Source organism: Callospermophilus lateralis, chromosome 13, assembly GCF_048772815.1.
Source record: "Callospermophilus lateralis isolate mCalLat2 chromosome 13, mCalLat2.hap1, whole genome shotgun sequence".
In the NCBI taxonomy this organism is placed as follows: domain Eukaryota; kingdom Metazoa; phylum Chordata; class Mammalia; order Rodentia; family Sciuridae; genus Callospermophilus; species Callospermophilus lateralis.
This window is the reverse complement of record NC_135317.1, coordinates 105,009,799-105,028,578: the sequence shown is the minus strand read 5'-3', so window position 1 is coordinate 105,028,578 and position 18,780 is coordinate 105,009,799. Positions and strand designations below refer to the sequence as shown.

At 45.0% G+C, this 18,780-nt stretch overlaps 1 protein-coding gene across 2 annotated transcripts in view; it reads left to right on the top strand.

The window, feature by feature from the left end:
- Prrx1 (paired related homeobox 1) overlaps positions 1-8,791 on the top strand; it is a 68,317-nt gene extending 59,526 nt beyond the window's left edge. Inside the window, exon 4 of one of the 2 annotated variants that reach the window (XM_076831438.2) lies at positions 5,590-8,791. In XM_076831438.2, the coding sequence (XP_076687553.1) occupies positions 5,590-5,728 (139 nt within the window). In that variant the 3' untranslated portion in view covers positions 5,729-8,791. The remainder of the gene's footprint in view (positions 1-5,589) is intronic. The other variant, XM_076831439.2, reaches the window with a different exon arrangement.
- The last annotated feature ends 9,989 nt before the right edge of the window (positions 8,792-18,780 follow it).

The window sequence follows — 18,780 nt, the reverse complement described above, 5'->3', positions numbered from 1 at the left end:
TATGTTCTCATCCTGGCTCCTGGCAGATCATTGACTTTTCATGTAAGCTCGTATCAAAACTGATCCACTAGTTTCCCTATTGCATACGAAAAAGAAATATCAAAAAAAAAAATCTGTACAATAGAAAGATGCAAAGCATCCGCATGCCAAGATTTGCATATTTGTGTATCAGACATTTCTAGAAGAAAAGGTAAAGCTTGCAGAAACATGACTAAACATGTAGTACACCCTGAAGGCTGGCTGATGAAATGTGGTCCAGGCGTGTAAGAGCTCAGTATACACCAAAAAGCAACCTCTGAATCTCAAAAACAGAAGTTGCAAGTGATTGTTAAGGTCTCATGAGAACATTTCCAACAGGATGTAAGGGCTGTCACTTCAATAGTAAGTTTCCCTAGGAAAACCAGTATTGAATTTTCTTAGATGGAGCCTCCACTGTTCTTGTACTGCAAAGAACGCACCAAAGAGGCGGCCTCTGCCCTCTAGACCACAGAGCCTGGGAAGCTGAAGGCTCTGCAGCCTTTGAAAAGCTAAGTCCCCGCAGAGGAAACCTAGATTCCCAGGAAGACCCACAGACTTCTTAGGCTGACAGATTTGTCTTTGGAGTAAAAATTTAAACAGCTTGTCATCGTTTGTTCTTTGTTCAGCTAGAAGGCCACGTTAAAGTTGAAAACATAGTCAAGTGCTATTGTTTCCCAAGCCATCCTCAACTGCTTTGTGATTTGTAGGGTTTACACTACGGGTGGAGAAAGCAGAGGGAAAGATGTCCCTGAGTCTCCTGGCTTTGAGATCGTGCCATGAGTGGGCTGCTGGGGGCCTCCTGGGTGTCTGGCAGTCACTTCAGCACAGTTTCCCTCACTACAGCCTTTCCGAGCAGTTCGATGGATCATGAATGATCCGTCCCCAGTGAAAACCATCCTTCAACCCTGAGGGCGGGGCTGGCATTGTGCTGACTGTAGCTGGGCCACATCTGCTAGGAATCTCCAAATACGGAGATGGAAACATTCCAAGCCCACTTCAACGTGTCAGCTCTGTGGAAGTCCCAGCACCCCCTATTGAGTCAACAGACAGGAATCAGCCCTTCTTTTCCATCTCCAGTGTTTCCATGCACGTTATTCCAGTGAAGTCCTTTCTTGGTCACAAATACAGAGACCTTTACTAGAACTTAAGTAGAAATGGGCTTTAGCTAAACCCTATAAAGTCAGGGCCAGGAATCAGCTCGTATTGCACTCTGCCTTACTCAGAGGGTAAGCCCCGCTGGTAGGAAGTGGCTCTCTGTTGTCTTATGCTTAACCTACAGTGGACATCAGTTTCAGTCTTACCTATTGACCCCAGGAGTTTTGATAGGAAGGAATGGTCATTTCACATAATCTGAATGGCCTCGTAAATTGGTTGAAAGCAGCTAATTGCCCTGACAGCTCTCTCTCTTGCAAGATGATGTTTCAGTATTCTCTTTCTTCTCCTGAAGCAGAGCCTTAGGAGTTTCCATGACATAGGACAGGTGGTCACCAACAGTGTCTCAGATTGGCAGCCATGCAAGGCTCTCTTGCATCTGCTCTCCCTTTAGGAAGCAAGTCCTCTCCCTTGGCCACTGCCATGCTTAACGCGCATCTAGGCTGTTCCACGAACACCCACTCAGCAATTTGTCTTTTCTGACCTGTGACAAGTTGTGTCCATCACTGGTATGTCGAAGAACCACCCACTCCCTGCCTGTAAAGCACATATGGAATTGTAAGCCTAGATCCAAGTGGAACTACTGTAGGGAAGAGAGGCAATTCCTCAATACAAAATGTGCAAAGTAACATTGCGGTCTCTATTTGAAGGAGGATACATTCTAAACATCAGCTAAGAGGCTGGGATGAAGGTGACCTCTCTTCTTTTATCCTACATCTCTCAGCCACACAATGCTGGAATAAGTCAGATTGGTGTCTTCGATATTTATAATTTTTCTAAAAATTACAAGTGAAATGTTATCCCTTCTGAAGCTTCGAGGGAATCACAAAACCCATTCATTAATATAAACAGACTCACCCCTATTATGGTGTTCCTGTGATGGCACCACCATACCACTGGGCAGGGCACTGTTCTCTACTGCAGAAGCGCAGGCTGCATCATTCAAGAGACAAAGTCTTGGGAGCATCCTGTGCAATACATGATCCTAATTCCCTACTAATTCATTTTTTGAGTAAAAAAGTGGGTCAACATTCCTCTGAGTTTGGGTTTTATAGTCTGGCCTGCATTACAGAGAAAAACTCAGTATTTCTAAGAAATGTGCTACCTTTTGAGTCCCAGATTAGAATCCCTAATGGGACACAGGTAGTAGACTGTGAAGTAACGAGCAAAACTGGCACAGAGTAGACAAAACTTCAGTCACTGCTACTGCAGACATTTCTGGAAAACAGTGGAAACAACTCCAGTAAACTACCGGAATCTCCCAAGGTCGCAGTTTGCTTTGTCTGCCAAGAAACAGAAAGGGTGAATTGCTGTTAAGTAGGACTTTGCTTGTCTAGACTCTCAAAGAATGGAAAACCCGTCTTCAAAATTCGGCCAAGGACAGTCCTCCATGACTGTCTGCACTTTGCCACCAGAGCTCATCTCCATGTTCTGTCATGAAGTTTTACCATGTGTGCTCAGAGGCCGTTCAGTTCTACCCTCATTACTTTCCAAGTGATGCAGATACCCTTTAAGTCCAGCTTCTCCCTGTGTATTTAAAATGGCACCTTCTGTGTATAATCTTTAGTGCTTTATTCTCTCATACTCCTGGTTGGGAAAGGCTAATTTGGCTGATTTTATAATAATCCATGATTTAGGTACATTTCCCAAATCCACTCATCTTTGGTGTGTCCGAGAAATTCCTTGACAATGGGTTTTATGGATTTGCACATATTTCTGGCAGAATCTTGAGTGGAAACATGTAATCAGTCTAGAAACTAAATGATGATATGTGTATGAGTTTTGAAAATAAATGGCATTTCTTGGTGCATTGTTAAGAAAAACCTTTCCCTATCTTAATGGGTTACTCTGGTCATTTGTTTCACTCCTAATGAATCCCATTTTAACTGGAGACTCTTCTGCCCGTGCCCTTTGGTGGAGAGTGGGGAAGTGATAGTCTGTCTCAACTGTATGAATATTGGTTTAGTTTTACTGTGAGAAGATATTTTTGTGTATCCCAGAATATGCAGTGACCATCCCCTTTTGCCATGTCCTTCTGACTTTGTTCTTTCCATTAGGAGAGCGAAATTTACAGCAAGGACGACTTCTAAAGAGTGAAAGCACATTGGTCAGATTAGTTTTTAAGAAATCATCACTCATAGCAGGATGACCGAAACCAGTGACAGAGATCAGGAATCGGTCAAATTGTAGCCCATCTGCATACATCTCACTCGTCTCTTCACTAAATAGTTTACTGAGCACCAAGTGTGCATCAGGGGCTGAGTCAGCTCTACCAAAGGATCCAGTTGTGAACCAGCAGAGGTGGTGTCTGGTTCATGGCGCTTACAGCTGAGAACAGTGATAGATGATGGAGGATTAAATTAAGTGGGGCTGGGGCAGGGCCTCATGGTCGAGCACTTGCCTTGCACACATGAGGCATTGGGTGCGATCTTCAGCACCACATAAAAATAAATAAATAAAGATATTGTGTCCATCTTCAACTAAAATAACATTTTTAAAAAAATTAAATGAAGTGATGAAAGCAGAGTGTAGGGTGCCATAGGAGGACCTGCCTTGAAGTAGCAGGGAGGGCATCACGCAGGGGCACTGGGTAAGAATGAGCGGGCAAAATGAGGAAAGGCAGCAGGCCTGGTGGCACACACCTGTGATCCCAGCGGCTCCCGAGGCTGAGGCAGGAGGCTCACAAGTTCAAAGCCAGCCTCAGCAACTTAGCCAGAACCTGTCTCAAAATGAGAAATAAAAGGGCTGGGATGTGGCCCAGTGATTCAGTGCCCCTGGGTTTAATCCCCAGTACCAAAAAAAAAAAAAAAAAAAAGAAAGGAGGAGGAGGAGGAAGTGAGGGAGGCAGGACTCTGTAACCCTTCTGAGTCTTCTTTCTGCCGTGCACACACACACACAGTCTCTGTCACACACACACACACACACACACACACACACACACACACACACTTGCTGACACGCTTTATACCCGTGCGGCAAGCTAAAGATTTGTATTTCTGGAGAGAGGGAGTGATCCGGAACCTTCTATATTTCTTTATCTTAATTTTCCTGGGCTAATTGCTAGTCACCAAGTTGAACTAGGCTACGATAAGTCTGGACTGTTCGGGAGAGGTGTCAGGGATCTATTCTTCTTGTAGAGCAGCTTCAGTTTTCTCTCTTTCTGATCTTGTCACTTGATCCCAGAACCACAGGCTCCTGTGTGGCTGACCAATTCCACTGGAATGCAGGCCCCAGAAAAGCACATGTCATTCCATTTATAAGTCTGTCTATCCACCCCGAAGTTGAAAAGGATTTTGCTATTTTAGAAACATTTTCATTTAGTTAAAATTAGTCTTCTTTTATCCATTCAGTATAAAGGAAACAATTTGAGTACAATTCTACAACACCATTTCTTTTTTCCTTAAAAGAGATTCATGGATGCAGTGATCAGAAACCCACCAGGACAGGGGCTGGGGCTGGGGCTGGGCTCTGCGGTAGCGTGCATGCCTGGCGTGTGTGAGGCACTGGGTTTGATTCTCAGTTCCACATATAAAGAAATAAAATAATTTTTTTTAAAAGAAAGAAATCCCCCAATGACAATTTTATGCCCAGTTCTTGGTCCTAAGAACAGTCTTTGACAATGACAACGTCAAGTTTTTGTTGGCAATATTGACAGTGAGAAACAATTATCTCTAAGGTCAAGAGTGCTGAAACTGGAGCCTTTGATACTTTATTTTGGAAATTTAGACATTTCCAAAATAATTGAGCCAAAAGCAGTGTGTGCTCCGCAGGGAGTTTTGAGGAGAGGCCAGGACATTGAGGCCAGTCGATAGGCACCTCTTGATTCACAATGCTGCCATTATCAACCAGGGAATCAAGAAGGACTGGGGACTTCCATTGGGGTGCTAACTGATTCTCTGAGCACATTACTTCTCATGGTATTTATCAATTGCCTAAAACATGTTAGAATTACAGCTATTTAGAGTGAAGCAGCAAAATTTCCTTTAGTCGTTTTGTCCCAAACTTGCATTTCTGCGTCACCCGTCCCACGGGCTAGGGAATGGAGGCAGGGAGATTAAATGCTGTTTTAATTAGTCAGCTGATAAAGCACCTGCTGCTCAATTTGGGCAGCTCTCCTCTGTCACCCCAGAAATAAATCATTACTCACTGTACCCAACACAGCAAGTGCCCCTCCCTCCCCGGATCTCATTCTCCTCTGCTTTCTCCTGCCCTGAAAAACACAGCCACCTCTCCAAGGGCCTTAGACTAATGGAAAGCCCCAGCTGGGAGAGACCTAGAGGTCACCTAGTCCAACCCCTGCCCTGCCTGGCCCTGCCCTGCCTGGCCCCGTCCTGAGAGTGCACCCACCCGGGGCCTGGACTTGCAGCTTCATGAAACTAATGCCTGTTATTCTCCCTGCTTTCTCCTTTGTCCCCACAGCGCCATGGCTACTTATTCTGCCACATGTGCCAACAATAGCCCTGCTCAGGGCATCAACATGGCCAACAGCATTGCCAACCTGAGACTGAAGGCCAAGGAATATAGTTTACAGAGGAACCAAGTGCCAACAGTCAACTGAGGAAAAAAAAAAATTTTAAACAGGCCTAAGAAGAAATCAAAAACCATAAGACACCTATCCTGCTCTGTCATTTCTTCATCCGATGGGAAAAAAAAAAGTAAAAACAATCAAACAAACAGAACTAACATATTGGGACCATGGCAGAGAAAAGCAGGAGAGGAGCAAAATGAAAATTAGTTAACAAATGTTCCTCCTCCCTCTGGAATTCCACCACCATTTGTTTCTGTGTGTTTATTTTATTTTTCTTTCTATTCATGCTTTGATTAATATACTCCAAGCTTCTTCGGTTAGGGCCAGCCCACCCACTCCCATAATCCTGAGAGGTTTTGGAAAGGTCTGCGGCAGCCACAAAGCCACATACACACAGGCTCAGAGGGATGCCCCAGGCCTTGTCACCAACCTGTGAGAACCTCAGTGCCTTACTCTGAGCTCCTCCCACTGCTCTCCAGGAGCTTTTGCAAAGCCAAAGTCTTTCTGAAGATCTGTGCCTCCCATGATTCCCTTTTCACTATCTCTGTGTCTGTCGGTTATGGTAAGGTTTTCTTCCGCCAGCTGCTGGAAAACAAAAATTGTGTACAAGTTTGGTCACTGGTCTGTCTGATCAGCGTGGCTGGCTGTGGCTGGCTGTGTCTGGCTCGCTCTAAGCTCTCAGCTCTAGGTCTGAGCTCTAAGCTGTGCACTATAATATCACCAGCAACACCACCCTGCCCCATTTAAACAATCAGTCATCTTGAGTTAAAGTTATTTGTTGTCACAGGCTGTTTTAGAGGAAATATGTTCACTGAGAGGGAGAGAAATTTCTCTAGGAAAACAAAGACGGAATTGTGAAAGACATGGCCTACTTCTCTTTGGTGCCTTAAGGGTAGTCAGATGTGCACTTATATATATATACTGTACATATTTATATATATATATATATATATATAAAATATTGCAAGCTTGAGTCTGTAGTTATTCAAACTCTACAGGAAGCAAATTTCACACCATCACACTGTCCTGATCTCTGCAGTGATGAGACATTAGTAAGGGATCTTGCTTCTTTTCTTATATTCTATACAGAATTCTCATCAAGGCCACGTAGCAATTGGCAGGGCAGTTGTTTGAGAACAGTGTCATTTTTTGCATTAGGGCTTTAAATAAATTACAAATTATTTGAGAGAACAAAGATGTCCTTGAATTTGGAGCTGGGGCTCTGGTGGAATGCTGATATATTCTATCATGGGAATTATACGTAGAGGAGGAAAAGATAGTCATCTGCTTTCTCCACTCAACAGAAATAGGAAAGACAGGACGCATGTTTTAAGTGGAATATTTAAAGGTTTGTCTAAATTCCAAAAACTTTAAAGGCAATTGTGGGCTATTTTTTTTTTCTTAGTGTTTTGAAGTAAAGTTTAGCATCTAGGGTTAGGAACCAAAACTGATATTTCCCTATTTCTTTCTCTCTGTTTCCAGCCTTGCTTTTTTAACTTGACGGGTGGACTTGACCCAACCTTATTGCCATGCCATGCCTCAGCTTTGCCTGTTTATAAAATGGGTTTAGCAATACCTCCCTACCTCACAGGGGTGTTGTGAGTCTCTATTCCTGTGCTCCTTTAAAGATTTCTGTGTTCTCTGCATGTCCAGCACTCTAGCCTTGGGAGGAAGAAAATTATAAAAGTGTACAGTGTTCATGGAGTGGTGTCATACCAGGAAGCCTTATTCCCTAGCAAGGAGATGCTCCCTTGCTGTACATACGTAAAGCCTTGTATTTGTAAGCAATACACAGGTTTATATTTTTAGATGTCTGAGAAATCACACCATTTGACCAAAGAATAATTTAAGACATGCAAAATAGACATATATTAACTTATATTCTTATCCTGGCCAGCTTGATTCTAATACATTTAGTTACCTGTGATTAGAAATCTTTAGATTGATTTTGGCCAAATATGCCAACTGTGCATTATAAGTGACAGGCAAGAACTTTGGGTATAAGATGCACTTTTAGCAAACATTTGTATTTCCCTTGGCATATCAGATTGAGCTAATGGTGATATTTTTTCCCAGACTAACAGCCACTCATCTGAAAATGTATTTCAAATGTCGATTCTGTATTTTTCCCAATAATAAGAAGAAAGCCCATCTTAGGCATTTTGCTTTCACAAACTGGTCCCCTCTCCCTTTAACCCACGATGAAAACATTTCTTAGGGAATGGTTCACGTAGGTTGGCTGGACAATTCACATTACTTGCTTCTGAGGAATCTCTCGACTCATTCTTGTGTTCCATGCATTTCTGTGGATTACTGAGTTTCAAAGGAATAGTATGACCTTACAGATGGAAACATTATTTGATTTGTGAAGTGAGTGCCATCCAAAAAATGAATTTGAGGGGTCTGGAGTTTGGAGAGAATAGCTAAAGGAGGATGTGTGTTATAGGTAAAGAACAGAAGTCATGCATGGAAAGGGGAGACGCTTAGAAAAGACAGTTATGCAAAACAAAATCTTTTGAAACCTTCATCCTGACATACATTTCCAGTGGTCTACAGTAAATCCTGGCCCCATAAACCCAAATGGTGGGGGAAACTGGGAGGTTCTGTCTGACAACTTAGACAAGCCATTTCTGGGAATTGGAAGTAATTGGTGCCGGTCAGGCATGGGACTGCCCATTGGTAGTAAACCAACACTACAAGCATCCATTATTTGAGCACTTGATCAAGAAGTAAACCATCTAGTAGTAGCACTCGATTTACTATTGATTTTTTTGAAAACAAGTTTGCTATGTGATTTGGAGAAGTAGCTTCTGGCTGTTAAACCAGTTTTCAGAAGAAGGTCTCAGGGCCAGACCTCAAGGCCTGGTCATGCCCAGACAGAGATGAGCACCAGGAGCTGTTGCCCCACCCCCCTTCCAAACAGGATGCTGATGTGTAGGGTAGTCGGCAGGTTGAACTGAATCAGAAGAAGTAACCTAATAAAAAAAAGGGAATGACATAATGGTATAAAGATCTCTTAAGAAATGTAATATGTAAATTATATCTTGCTTTATGATGTAAAATATACATTGTTTGCGCTAGAATAGAAATGTTTCCTTTTCAATAAAATGAAAGAAGGATATTTCAGTGTCTTTTGTTATGTACATTAGAGGCTGCTGATTCTTTTCTTTCTGAACTTCAAAAATACCTACCTGCTAAGATCTAAAATCACATTCAGAAGAGGTAAGAAGGTAAGAAGTGCTGATAAACAAGAGAACTTTTATCAGAGTATGATATTATTTTCTATAAAAGGGGGAAATCATGTGTTATTCTTCAAAGACAAAGACAACAGTGGGAGGAACTGGGTAGGTGTGGAGCAAACCTTTTGTGAGAGTCCAGCAAGCTTTTACCAACGTATTCAGCACCCACACTACTTGATTCTATGTGACAAAAATACTTTGTATAGAGCACAGTCTTTTAATTTAGAACAAAGAAATAGCACAAGAAAATGCTTTAAAGCACTCATTGTACCTAGCCCAGGCTGGGCGGTCCAGGGGAGAACAGAGGATCGCACGTGTGGCACAAGTTCTGTTTTTCAAAAGCAATTAAAATCTAATTTAAAGGCAGCTCTAGCAAAGACAAGTTTATACAACTGCATAAGACAAGTGTCAAACAAATAGAGCCAACAGAAGTTTCCAGAAGATGAGGAAAGAAAACATGGTGAACTGAGAGGAAGAAAGGTTTCCTCGGGGATCTGGGGCTTGAGATCCATTGTTAAGAACTTGAGGGGAGGAGAGGGGTTCTGGGGAGTGGAGAAGAAGGAATCAGGGCAGGGACACAGGAAGGAAGAGTTTGGATTTAGGGCGGGATGGGCCTGACAGGACGGAGAGCCTGTTTTAAAGCAGAACAGGAGAAAACACTGAAGACTGATGCAGAGCCTTGGTCACCAGACAAGGGATTTCCTCAGGCCACAGACATCCATGGAAGGTTTTTAAGTAGGAAAAAAAAAAAAAAGCCATGCAAAAATCCAGCAATTTATCAGGGTTGGGTGATTCTTATAAAAGAATGAAAGTGGAGCAGAACAGGACCTAGGAACAGGGTAGGCAGAGATTGCCGCAGGGGCCCGAAAACAAACGAAGAGGAAACACCTTGCAAGGAAAGAATGAAGAGGGATCGTGGGGCAGTAAGAGCACAGACAGCACTGGTCTGAGAGCTGGTGACTAGGGAAGGAGTCACTGGTAACTCCAGCAGAGCCCAGCAAAACGAGGGGAGACCCAGTGTCAGGGAACACTCCAAATATAAGTACTCTGTCGACACTGTCCAACGCAGGAAATAGGTCTTGATACCAAGGCCAAGGATGGAGATAGAAGTTTGAGACTCATTTTTCAAGGATGAGACATTTGGAGGTACAAAAGTGAATGGGTTCTTCAAGATGAGAGAGCGCCATGTGACTCAAATAATCAATCCCAATTAGTGGATGTTGGAAGTAGCTTCAGCCCCAAGAGCCAGCGTGAACTCTGAAGAATGTCTATAATTGGGCAGAGGGTTACAGAAGTCAAAGGAGCTGTTTGAGAAATAGAGGAGGACCAAACTTTTCCTTTAATATTCCAGAGTAAAGAAAAGAAAGGTTTCCAAAAGGGGGAATGTTTAATGCATCCAAATGCTACGGAGCCGACCAGCCAACTGGGAATGAGAGCAAGGCCATTGGATTAGTGACTCTCATGAGACCAGTTCAATACAATGTTGGAGGGAGAACGTTGATTTAGCAAATTACAGTAAGAATAAGTGCTTTGAAACAATGAGAGCCACAGCTACTGACCACTTGCAGGACACTGAAGGGATAAGGATTCTTTAGCTGCAGGTGGCAGAAACTCACCCAACTAGATAAAGATCACAGAGAGGGTTCATGAGTCAGAGGGGACCAGGGATCCTGGACACTGGCACAAAGCCCACGCTTGGTCCTGGTCTGGTTGGCTGCTCTACCAAGATGCAGCATAGACACAATAGACATTTGCATCTCACAGCTCTGCAGGCTGTCCATTCTGCAGCCTCCTGTGGTGGAGAAAGTGAGCCCTAGTCTTGTTTTCTTCTGATAAGGACACTAATCCCACCAAGGGGCTCCACTCTCAGGGCCTCATCTAAACCCAGTGACTTTCCAAAGCCCCACCTCTGACCACCCCACTGGGAGTAGGGTTTCAACAGGGGTCACAAACATGCAGTCACACCCTTAGGCCAGATAAGGCCTGCACCCTATCCTGCGTTCCCTCCTGTGCCTTCTGACTGTGCCCTCCCCTGGATGGATCATGCAGGTGCCCACAGGAAGCCTGTGCCCCCATTTCTAGGCCACACTCAGGCACTTGAAATTTGGAATTCCCCGACCAAATTTCACTTTCTAAAAGTGACCCAAAGTCCCACACAGTGTCTCCTGGTTCATATGATTGAAGAGTGGCCAAGAGATCACTGTTCGTGGGGACGCGGGTGCAGATAGACCTGAAGCATGTAAGCACATGTCCACTTCTGGTATGGGTAGGGCAGCAGTAAGGAGTGGACAGACCAACTGACCATCCCCACACGGCCTTGTTCTGGAGTGGAACGCCCAGCAGTCTGGGAACAGGAACCTGGCTTTTTAGGTATTAACGAAGGCGTGCTTGTTAAAGTAGAACACGGTCTGTTTAACAGTTTGCTAGCTTGATTTCTAACATAAGCATGGAAATCAGAACACAGGCCTTCAGTTTGTCCTTTGGCCCTGAGCACTGGACTGGGACAAGGGGTCAACACTCTGTGATTCTCTCCTTTGTCACCTATTTTCTTGTCTCTTGTTTTCATTGTTTTCAACTGATTGGTCTTTGAGCAGACAGGAAACGAGGCTAAAGGCCACATGGGACTCAGGTTCTGCTGAGAAACACAGGGTCTTCCGTGCTGGTTCTCTGAGCAGAACAGTCCAACACCAAGACTCCCGTTGGCCAAGCTTGGGTTTCATGGCTCTTTTGAAACGGCACTGTGGTCAGGGCAGTGATGTCCCCTTATTGGCCAGTCCACTCCAGGTGGGCTCTTCTGGCTGGCAGATCCCCTGGCACCATGTGACAGTGGTTGAGCGTCAGGAGCATCCCCCTGGGAGAGGGGGAAGTGCATTTCCAGGGGTGGGGATGACTGGTGGTCGCACTGCACACCCAGCACCGTGGGCCTCAGCTCCCAGGACGCCCACCTTGGTCCCACCGACTGTGCCTTCGCCGAGCGCGGTGCCAACAACTCCCTGAAGCTCTTATCCCAGCACCTAGGGGCACACACATTTTCCAGTCGTATTTGCAATGGCCTCTTACAACTCTGCAGTCTATAGGCAAATTACTGTTTGAACCATCACCACGAGTGCCGAGAAGAAAGGCTGACCACGGTGAATTTCCCTTCAGGGCAAAGCAGAGCGGGGCTTACATTTAGTGTTCACTTCTCATGGCATATGACACCGGGAACACAGAGGATCCAGCCCCTTGACAATGGAGTTCCTCGGCCAGCCGGTCTACCCGCCCCCAACTTCTGCCCCCTTCCACCTTTCCCACCACAGCCAGGCTCCGGGGAAGCTCTGCCGAGAGCTGTGCTGCCCTGGTCTCTCATGGCTTAGTGACACATGCCACCTTTCCAAGATCTGACTCAACTCTGTTGATTCAGTGACTCCATAACTGGTAACCAAGGCCAGAAATCTTGCCAGGCCATAATTCTTGAATCTGAATCCATCACACTCCACTGTTTTTTCTTTTTTAACAGTGCTCTGAGATCTGCTCATCCACCCAGGACCTCAGTTTAAAGGCTTCACCCTAGCCTTCTGCTTTTGGACAGAAGGAAGTTTGGGGCCCAGCTGTCCTGCCTCTGTCCTGGGAGCACCCAGCAGACTGTGACTTTCAGTGGGCAGTGGTGCTGGGGTGGTTTGTCATAACAGCCCAGTGGAGAGCTGGGATAGCAACAGAGGTTTGGCAAACAGCTCAGAAAAGAACCTTCCATTTTTCTCTTGTTGCTCCCTAAGTGTCAAGACTTCCGCCATATTTCAAACCTCATGCCTTGGCTTGAAGGGGGGAAATGCACTTAGGATTTGGCAGATTCTGACCTCAGTATTGGAGAGCTGGCTATGAGCTGCAATCCTCCACGTTCCCCAGATGACCACAGGCCATCCGATTCTCAGCTGGAAGGTGTATAATTGGTAACACTGTACGTTTCACTTCAGGTGTATTTCAGCTGTAAGTGGCAGAAACCCAAATCAAATCAGCCTAAGATGGTTTAATGAGGATTTGTGGGACAGACAGTCCACAGAATGAAAGAAGAGCTGTAGGAATCAGGGTAACTGAGAACCTCAGGTGCGGGTCTGACATGTGACATCACCAGAATTCTGGCTCTGGCTCTGTGGTCAAGTTTCCTCCATGCAGCATGGAAAGTGGCTCCCGGAACTTGCCGAATGACATTCACTCAGCTTTGGAAGAAGTTTAGAAACAAGAAACTATTACAACAAGCTAAAAACCGGTTCTATTGTCCTCACTTGGTTTATGCACCCCCGGGGTCCAATCACTATGCCGGGCAGGTGGGGTGGACTGAGTCGCCAGATGGGACTCCTGTCTCTATCAGACATGGCTGAGCACAAGTGCAGCGCCACCCGTGTCCATCTGCAGACCAGTCTCTACTGCAGTGCTCCCGTGGTATTTTCACCAGCCCAGAAGATAGAACCTCAAATCAGTGCTCCCCACTTTCCTCTGCCGACATGAACTTTTGGACCTTCAGTCCCCTTAGCAGTGGGGGCCCCTTGGTCGTGCCGCGTTTTCCCTGTTTGATGATCATTCTCAACTCTGATCCTATTGGCTTTTGCCTGGAGCACCGTCCCAAATCTACATGGACTGAGTAGTGAGGGTCCACTGTTCTCAGAAGAAGGAGGAGGGAACCAAGGGTAGGCAACAAAAGTAACAGCGGAAGTAACCAGAGAAAGGAAGGAAAGAGAGCACTTTGATGGTCAACTCTATTCCAACTCAGCTGGTGTTCACTCTCTCTTCTTTCTCGTGTTAACAGACATTTACTGTGAACACTTTGACTGAACTGAGACCAATTTCTTTTCTCTTTCTTATGCAAGAGAGAACTAACCTTTCAAGAAAGTCCACTGGCTCTTCTTTCTGGGCCCACAGGTAGTTTTCACTTCTCAGCCTCCTTTGCAGTGAGCCGTGGCCTCCAGGCCAATGCCTAGCTCCAGGCCTGGCCCAGACTCCCATTTGTGCTCCTTCTTGCTGTCTGCTCCAGCTGGCTGATGGAGATGACCGTCTCTGATCAGCTTTGGGAGGCGCATATTAAAGATGGTAAAGCTGCAGTGAGCTTGGGACCCCGAAAAGTGACTGAATAAGAGAGGCTGTAGCCCTTGCTGGCTGGGAACCATCCTGGAGTGTTATATGAAAGAAAAATACGGTTCGATTCTGTTGAACATGGCAAGGTTTATTTGTTACTGTGGCTCTGCCCATACTAATATGCCCTTTTCCCCTTTCCTACCAGTATTTTAAGGTCCCTGCTGTAACTCAGATTTATTCTCTCACATTGTGCATTTAAATATAAAATATACAATTATGAGGCATCACGTGCCCTTTGGATTAGAACCTAAAATGAAGTTGAATGTTATAGTAAATAAATACACTAGATGTCACTTTCAAGAAATTAACGCCTGACTCTCTGGAGTTCCTGGAAAAAATATTTCAAAATGTTATTCTAGGTATAAAAAAGCAGCATTCTAAAGAGGAAAATGGCCAGGTCATCCACAAATTGAGGGCATCTGAAAACTATTTCTTAGAGTCACATATTTATTTGCTTAGTGTCACTCAGTTTAGCAGAGGTAAAATAAGGCCAGTAATTCTGGGCGGCCAGAAAAACTCGCACATGTGCACAGGAAGACAGGAACAGAAATGCTCACTGCAGCCTGGTTTGCAATAACACAAAGTTGGAAATAAACAGAATGTCCATCAATGGGACGATAAACAGAATGTGATATGTTCACACAATGGAATATTATTCTTACAAAAAAAAAAGTCGAATGACCACAACCACACATATCCACTTGGTTACCTCTCACACATTACTTTAGTGGAGGGCACACTGCAGAGAGATGTGGCATTGGATACAAAGTTAAGTCTTGTATTGTTTGTGAACACATAAATGTGTGGTAAAAATATAATAAATGCACAGAAATGAGAAATAATGTCAGAAAATTCTGAATTGTTCCAGAAACAATTTTGGTAAATGCAACTTCTGAGCCAGAAGGCAGTGGATGGGACTGAGACAGGAAATCTGTGTGCTTCAAATATGTCTGAAATATTTTATTTCTTAAAATATATGAAAAGCAAATATGAAAAAAAAACTCAATAAAAGCTGAATGGTGAGTAAAGCATGTTCATTGTATTAATTTCTGTACTTTTCTGTGCTTGATGATACATTTCTAATTTAAGTGTCGAAAAAGCATCAGGCATGTAGATGTTATAGGTTCTGTGGGGGAGGTGTAGGGGTGCAGTCGGGAGGATGTGATCGTGTAATGCCCAGCTTTCTCTAGCCAAGTAGAGAGGAGAGATGTCATCATATGTTTTTAAGAAGAAAAACAAAATCCTGCATCTAACTTGACTTTTTTTTTTAAGAAGAAAAAAAAAATCCTGCATCTGACTTGACTCACCCAATCAAGGGTTTCAGTACAGAGAGTTGGTGTCTCTAAAAGATTTCTCCTGAAAATATCTCCTTCGGTTTACTTCTGTAGGTAAATTTCCATCATCAGAGACATATCCCTGCCTTCACTACGCGGTTCCAGAGGTCTCCCAGCTACTCTGCTGTGCAGAGGTCAGGTTCAGCCCCTGGGTGAAGGTGACTCTTAGCGGTTTCCGTGGCTGCAAGGCCTTAAGAGTAGGGCATAGATTTGATGCATGGGATGGGTGCAGAAGAGAAGGATGGCCGCAGGGTCTGGGAGACCTACTGAGAATAGCAGGCGTGAACTGGAACCAAGGGGGGAATTGCAGAGGATGGCATGACGTAATGGAAGACGCGGACCTTGGTTCTACTCGCACATGTGCACAGCTACTTCCTTTTAGTGTAACCTTGGGCAAGTTGTTTATCCTTTGAGTCTTTTTTCTTCTTTTGTAAAATGATGACTCTGCCATAGATGGGTGGGAGGGTTAAATGAGGCAACACACACCAAACGGGAGCACAGACAGGCGCATCTTCTGCTCCGGGCTCCCCTCTCCTTCCCTACTGCCAAGGCGCAGCTCAGATGTGGTGGCCAGTCTGGGCTGGAGGTCAGGAGACCCAGCTCCATGAGGCATCACCGCGGTGGGCAGTGTGCGGTGTCTGGACGGTGTGGGGCTGCCTGGCTCTTCTCAGAAGCACCTCGAGATGTTCTCCCTGTGACTTAGCTGCTCTGAACATCCAGGGCTTGAGTTTTCCTTTTTCCTTCCATGCAAAAATGGTACTCACAGTTTAAAAAGCCCCATTTCCCCAGTCAAATGGAAATTCTACCCAACAGCGACTGAGGAGATCTCTTAAGAATTTCCTTTTTTTTCTTTAGTAAGGACACAGCCTAGCCCAAGGCAGCGGAGCACAGAGTGAGTGCAGGGAAGTCAAGGCCCAGCCCTGTTGTTCCTGGTCTGTGCAATGTCAGAGGCAGAGGTGGGCACTGTTATGGTTGACATAGGAGGTGTCCCTCAAAAGCTCAGGTGTGACGATGCAAGACTTCAGAGGTGAGAGGATGAGGTTACAGTCGACCTAATCCACTGACTGATCCACTGACATGGATTAACAGGGTGCTACCTGTAGGCAGGTAGGGTGTGGCTGGAGGAGGTGGGACCTTGGAGTGTGCCTTTGGAGTTTATATTTGTCCCTGGTGAGGGGAGCATTCTCGGTGCTTCTTGATTGCCTCGTCCTGAGCTGCTTCCTTGTACCCACCCTTCCGCTCACTTTGGGCCCAGAGCTATGGAGTCAGCTGACCATGGACTGACCTCTGAGCTCATGAGCCAAAATAATCTTTCCTCCTCCAAACTCTACGAGTCAGGTATTTGGCCATAGTGAGGCAAAGATATCTGAAACAGGCGCATTCCTGGGGAGTCGGAAGCTGGTCCGCTGTGTTTCTTGTTGGAGGAACAGACCCTACTTCTCCTCACCTGCCCAACCCCTTGGCTGCGGATAAGTTTTCAAAGGATCTGCTTGAAAGGGTCTCCTTCTTCCTCTTAGTGAGGAAAAAACCCAGTCAACATGCAGGTCTAGGAGTGAGTTCTCTGACAAATCAGAGAACCTGGGAATCTCTGAACCTAGGAAGTCCATATCTGGGCTGGCTCCCGGAAGCCCCTGCTCCATGGGCACCTAGTGCAGCTGCTGCCTTTGCAGAGAAAGAAGGCACCTCCTTCCCTGTCTCACCCAGCACAAAACAATGCTGATGGGTCGATGGAATTTTTAAAAATTCTTCAAATGTGCTGTTGTCAGGAGATGCATCAAATGAAAAGGTAGACTTTTGAAGATTAAAAATATGGGGGAAAATGTGTGTCAGCTGAATCCTAGGCAAAAGAAACCCGTGACCAAACGCAAGGGCTCGCCCCCTGAGGAACAAGGCCAATAAGCATGACCAGGAGATGGAGAGTGAAGAAAGGTTCATTACTCGGGCAAGGAAGGACCACACTCAGGAACACTCTCAAATCAGGGTCCCCCGAGGGGCCTCCAGGGAGGAAACTCGGGCATATTGGAAGTCTCATCACAAGCAGAGGGGGGCACATTCCTGAGCTTGCTCAGGAGGCCTTTTAGAAATCAGAAAGTTTACTATGGCAGGATTTCTGGATCCTTCTGCTTGATGGCTCTATTCTCAGACTGTAGAGGGAAACTTGAAAATGTTCAAAGGATTTGGAGTAAGTCCCTCATTCCCCTATAGAAAGAAATGGAGGCGAGTGAGTGAGACGATGAGGAGGTACCCCTGGCTGGGAATTCCAGCAGGTCAATACTTATCCAAGATGATGCTTCTTCATTAACGTGCTTCAGGACTTGGCTGGAGGTTCACTTTTCCTCAATATTTTGCTCAATTACTTGTATAAAATAACTCATGCTTATGAAAATTCTAAGTGACCAAGCCTTAAAAAATGGCTAGTGCACTCAAATCACAGGATTCAATTTGGGATGGTCCTCATTTAAAATACATATAGACAATGGGTCAGTGGTATCCTAATCCCCATAGAAAACAAAACCTACCTGAAGAAATATCCTTTAATACTCTGAAGGATGAAAGTGCACAGCACACGCACTATAATGACTAAAGTTAAACATTAAAAATACCAACTCCTGGTGAGAACATGGAGCAGCTAGAAATCTTCTATACCACTGGTGGAAATGAAAAGCTATACAGCCCCTTGGAAAGCCGTTGGTCAGCTTCTTATCCAGCTGAAAATATGGTTTCCATAAGACTAAGAAATCCCACCCTTAAGTATTCATTCAAGAGAAATTGAAAAAACATATGAAGTGTTGTAGGTGACTGGTTGTAGCAATTTTGTTTCTAATAGCCCTGAACGGAGACAACCTCAATGCCCACGGCAGCTAAAGCACCTGTGTTGCATGCCTGAAATCGGTACCGCTTGGCAACCTCAACATGCTGGAGTCTCCAAATGCTGGGTTGAGCATAAGAAGGTAGAGACAAAGAGTGCCCAGGTGTGATCCCACTCTGTGAGTCCCCAGGAAAGGCGAATCTAATCTATAGGATAGAAAGAGCTCAGAGGGTTGCCAGAGGCTGGGGCTGGAGGGGGGCACTACAAAGATCACAGGGATCTTTCAGAGGTGTTGGAATTGTTCTCAACCCTCACTGGTGACCCTACACACTTGTCAAAGCTGTACACATAACACGTGCCCATGTCATTATAGAGTCACCCCTTGGTATCCATGGGTGTTGGTTCTAGGACCCCCTGGGAGACTCGGTGGATGCCCAAGTCTCTTATTAAGTGCCACAGCATTTGTATATAAGCTGTGCATGTTCTTCGGCACACTTTAAATTGTTTCTAGATTACTTATAATACAGAATACGATATAAATATTCTGTAAATAGATGTCACACTATATGGTTTAGAGAATAATGACAAGAA